Source organism: Helianthus annuus, chromosome 12 (assembly GCF_002127325.2).
Source record: "Helianthus annuus cultivar XRQ/B chromosome 12, HanXRQr2.0-SUNRISE, whole genome shotgun sequence".
Lineage (NCBI taxonomy): Eukaryota > Viridiplantae > Streptophyta > Magnoliopsida > Asterales > Asteraceae > Helianthus > Helianthus annuus.
Window position 1 is genome coordinate 39,065,489 of NC_035444.2, and position 4,644 is coordinate 39,070,132.

The 4,644-nt window shown below is 37.1% G+C and overlaps 1 protein-coding gene across 1 annotated transcript; it reads left to right on the forward strand.

The window, feature by feature from the left end:
- Positions 1 to 1,801: 1,801 nt before the first annotated feature.
- LOC110892751 (alkane hydroxylase MAH1) lies at positions 1,802 to 3,316 on the forward strand. Its single transcript, XM_022139901.1, has one exon. The coding sequence runs from the start codon at positions 1,802 to 1,804 to the stop codon at positions 3,314 to 3,316; it is 1,515 nt and encodes a 504-aa protein (XP_021995593.1).
- Positions 3,317 to 4,644: the final 1,328 nt, after the last annotated feature.

The window sequence follows — 4,644 nt, forward strand, 5'->3', positions numbered from 1 at the left end:
CCCTTTTAATTCATACCCGATAACCAAATCCAACCTGAGAAACTAGCTGACCCTAAGAACCTAAAACATACGGTTAGACCCGAATCCGACTCTACAAAATTTGAACACCAAAAATCTTGAAACCCTAAAACACAAGCAAATTTGTTCATCGGTATTAATTAATTTGTAATAACTTTAACCTGTTCTATTTTTTTTTATTTTAGATGTGGAACGACATAAAAGAAGTTGCGAATGGAGAAAATAAAAGAGACATCAAAGGAATTGGTGCCGATTTTTTTTTAACGGGTTGGGCATTCATTAGTTTAAAGGTAATTATTTATGGAATTTAATATAGTTTTGAATAGATTTGGTAATGAATTGTAATTTTGCCCGATAATAATGTAGACTTTCGGGTTGAATGTGTATTGGGTTTATACCTGGATATACTTGTTGATCAAAGCATGAGCAATCATTTTCTAACACTAGCCCATCATCGTTCAATTTAGACAATGATAAAACATATAATAACAAACAAGATATTGATCACGAAATTGATGCTTTAAATGAAGACAATGACAACTGTAATGAAATGTCTAATGATTTTGATACTTATTTTGGTGAAATGAGCAAGAGAAAATACGAAAATTACATGAAGATAAGGAATAACCATTATATAGGGGTGTCCCTTTTAATCCATACCCGATAACCAAATCCAACTTGAGAAACTAGCTGACCCTAAGAACCTGAAACATACGGTTAGACCCGAATCCGACTTGACAAAACTTGAACACCAAAAATCTTGAAACCCTAAAACACAAGCAAATTTGTTCATCGATATTAATTAATTTGTAATAACTTTAACCTGTTCTATTTTTTTTATTTTAGATGCGGAACGACATAAAAGAAGCTACGTGAAGAAAATAAAACAGACATCAAAGGAATTGGTGCTGATTTTTTTAACGGGTTGGGTATTCATTAGTTTAAATGTAATTATTTATGGAATTTAATATAATTTTGAATATATTTGGTAAAGAATTGTAAGTTTACCCGTTAATAATGTAGAATTTCGGGTTGAATGTGTATTCGGTCCATTTGAACATGTTCGCATTTGACTATATTGAATATATATGGATTGTTGTGTTTAGAATTTGGACATAGGGATTGATCTGTTTAAAATTTGAACAGATTTCGATTGATAAAAAACAACACATTATTTTTGTTTTATATAATTGCTTATAAGTCGCACTCCAACTGGTAACACATTTTTTCTAAAGATGTTAATAGGTTTTAGTCGCGGGTGTGTGTTTTAAGACGGATTGATTAAACTATATCAGATAAACAAATCATTTTAAGACGTGTTGTCTTAAGTTGTGATTGAAAACCGCGTCTATGATGATGATTTTAACTGCGTCTGTTAGACCCATTTTGTATTAGTGTATGTTGATTAGGTTTCATTTACACATCCTATAATTAAAAACAAATTCTATAGGTGTCGTTTAATACCTAAGCCAATGCTCTAGGTCCATCCATGGTTATTCGAATCAAACTGAATTCAAATTTCCAAATTCATTTTTTACAAATTCGAAATCAAATTCAATAAATCCTTTTAATTCGAATGACTCCAAAACCGGTCGGATGGGCAAATTAATATATTATAAACCTAATCTTCAATGAATGTTTCTATGTTTTGTATCTTATGGAATAGTTGTTATAACGGCTATTTAAAGGATCAGGGGGACTCTTTATTCGTCACCACTTGACTACAAGCTTTCCTCATATAGAGGATACCCCTGCCCTTCGCGTTTTACTTACCTATCCTTTGATGGCTTTCCTTGAAGGCCTTATCATTCTCTTTCCAATTATAATTTGCTTTGTAGTTGTCTTATATATAAGTGGTCGCCGTAATTCTATCATCCCAACAAATTGGCCGGTTCTTGGTGCAATACCGGCAATTGTTGTAAATTACCGCAGAGCCCATGAATACGCCACTGATGTTCTAGCAATCACTGGTGGAACATTCCTGTTAAAAGGACCTATGTTTGCCAAAATGGATATGCTTTTCACCTCATGTCCGGAAGACATCCATCACATTATGAGCAAAAACTTTCCTAATTATCTAAAAGGCCACAAATTCCGTCAGATCTTTGATATCCTTGGAGATGGAATATCCAATAGCGATGGAGACATATGGCAGTTCCACCGCAAAACGTACATGCTTCTCTTTAACCACCCTAGCTTTCATAGCCTCATCAATAAGACTGTCTGGAGTAAGGTTGAAAAAGGGTTGCTACCAGTTCTTGACAATATTTCGGGACAAGGGTTGGAGACGGATTTGCAGGATATTTTTCAAAGGTTTGGGTTCGATACTATATGTAAATCACTTATTGATTACGACCCCGAAAGCATGTCTCTTGATTTTCCTTACATTCCTTGTGAAAAGGCTTTGTCACATGCGGAAGAAGCCATATTCATTAGGCATGCCAGGCCAGAAATATTATGGAAACTGCAACGATTACTTAATTTGGGAAATGAGAAAAAGTTAAGCAATGCTTGGAAAATCATTGATCAGTTCATGTACAACCACTTAACCGAAAAACAAAAGGAAATTACTAACATGATCCATGAGCCCCGAGAAGAAAATTACAAGTTTTTAACAGCTCTAATGAGAGAGGTAAAAGACCAAAGTGTCACGTCTAATAATACCAATAAGTTTTTGAGAGACATCTTGTTGAATTTGCTTATTGCAGGAAGAGATACCACTAGTAGTACCTTCTCTTGGTTTTTTTATCTTCTTGCCAAAAATCCAAAAGCAGAAGATAAGATCAGAGAAGAGCTTGAGAAGCAACTAGACAAGAAATTGGGTGATATCCAAGCAATAGATTTGGACAATCTGGTTTACCTTCATGGTGGATTATGTGAAGCCTTAAGGCTGTTCCCTGCAATTCCGCTTCAGCACAAAATTCCAGTACAACCGGATACGCTTCCAAGTGGCCACCAAGTAGATTGCAACACCAAAATTATTCTATGTTTTTATACCATGGGAAGGATGGAATCAATATGGGGAAAGGATTGTCTGGAGTTTAAACCTGAAAGGTGGTTTGCAGCAGGAGGTGGAATCGAACATCAACCATCTTATAAGTTCCCCGCGTTTAATGCTGGTCCAAGAAGTTGTTTGGGTAAGCACTTGAGTTTCACTCAGATGAAGATAGTGGCAGCTACAATCATATACCATTACCACGTGGAGCTGGTGGAAGGGCAACTAGTGGTACCAAGTAATTCTGTTGTCCTCGAGATGAAGAATGGTTTGAAGGTGAGGTTAGCTAAAAGAATGGTTTGAGATGAAGGTTTGAAGGCAATAATATCGATTGTGCTACTTTTGATTTATGAACTTAGTTTATATCTAAATACTGTCACTTAATAATTAGTAATGTGGGTGAGTGACTTGCGTTAAAATCAAATTTGCTCCTGGCGTTAAAATTAGGTACTCTCATATCAGTCATATGGAATATAATAAAATTTGCATTTTGTTATGTTCATAGTGATCGATACTTTCTCTTTATTATGAAGGAAGTAGCATGTTTTTATTTATTTATTTATGTAAGGCTATTGGGTGTGGAGGAGGGTAGTTCTTAAAGGATAATCGGCCACGTAGGCGTCCACGTAAGCGGGTGTGGGGATGAGTCTAAATGGATGGGCCTAAGGTGTGGGGATGAGCCCCTTTCTATATACATACGTATGTATATATGTGTGTGATAGCCCCATCGCAGGCAGCATTGGGAGGACGATGGCGACGATGACGGGCCAAAGGGAGTGGTTGTGCTGGTCCAAGTCGGGCCTTGACGCAGGGCCGGTCTTAAGAATTCATGTACCCTGTCCGAGCTCGAAAAAAATGTGCCCTTACGCCTTAACGAAATTGGGTATTGGGTTTACTAAAGATCTAAACATAAAGTCAATGGGCTAATAATTAATCTAAACTATAAGAATAGTTTTGTAAGTGGGCCTATGTTGGTGTTTGTATGGGTATACTCTATTAAAAAATATATTTTACATATAGGGTTTTTTCTCTTCGAAATATTGGGCCCTGGCCGGTGGTCCTCCCCGCCCACCCTAGGGCCGGCCATGCCTTGACGGGCAGGGGACGAGCCCCACACCTTGCAGTCTAAGTGTCATCAGAGTTGTCACTCGACCAAGTGAACAAGAAAATCTCCAACAGTGATGAGGCTTCAAAGATTGGTGTTCTTAATAAATGAGGGGCTGGAGTGTTTAATTACATTGTCATTCTGCTTTTAATTGGGTTGTCAGGCCCTTGGAGTGTTTTAAATGCAGGCCTGCGCCCCATGTTTCGGTTTTGTGGGGTGGGCCGGATCTGTGGCCCTTGTTCTTGTGCTCCTTTTTTCTTGTTTTCTGTTTTTTGCATTGTATTTCATCCCCCTATGCTTGTTCCTAGCGTCTTGCTAGGGGCTGCTGGCCTTTTTTGTTCTTAATGAAATGCCTTTATAGAAAAAAGAAAGTCAGTCTGCTAATTGGCTCTCAAAGCGTTTGTATTTGTGTATTAGTGTATTTAATTTGTTGTGAGCCTTTGGGTGTTTTGTACTCTTGATTTGGCATCTCACTCACTTTACTTTTAGAGCATATGTTGTACCTAGCAAACGATGATGAGGGAAA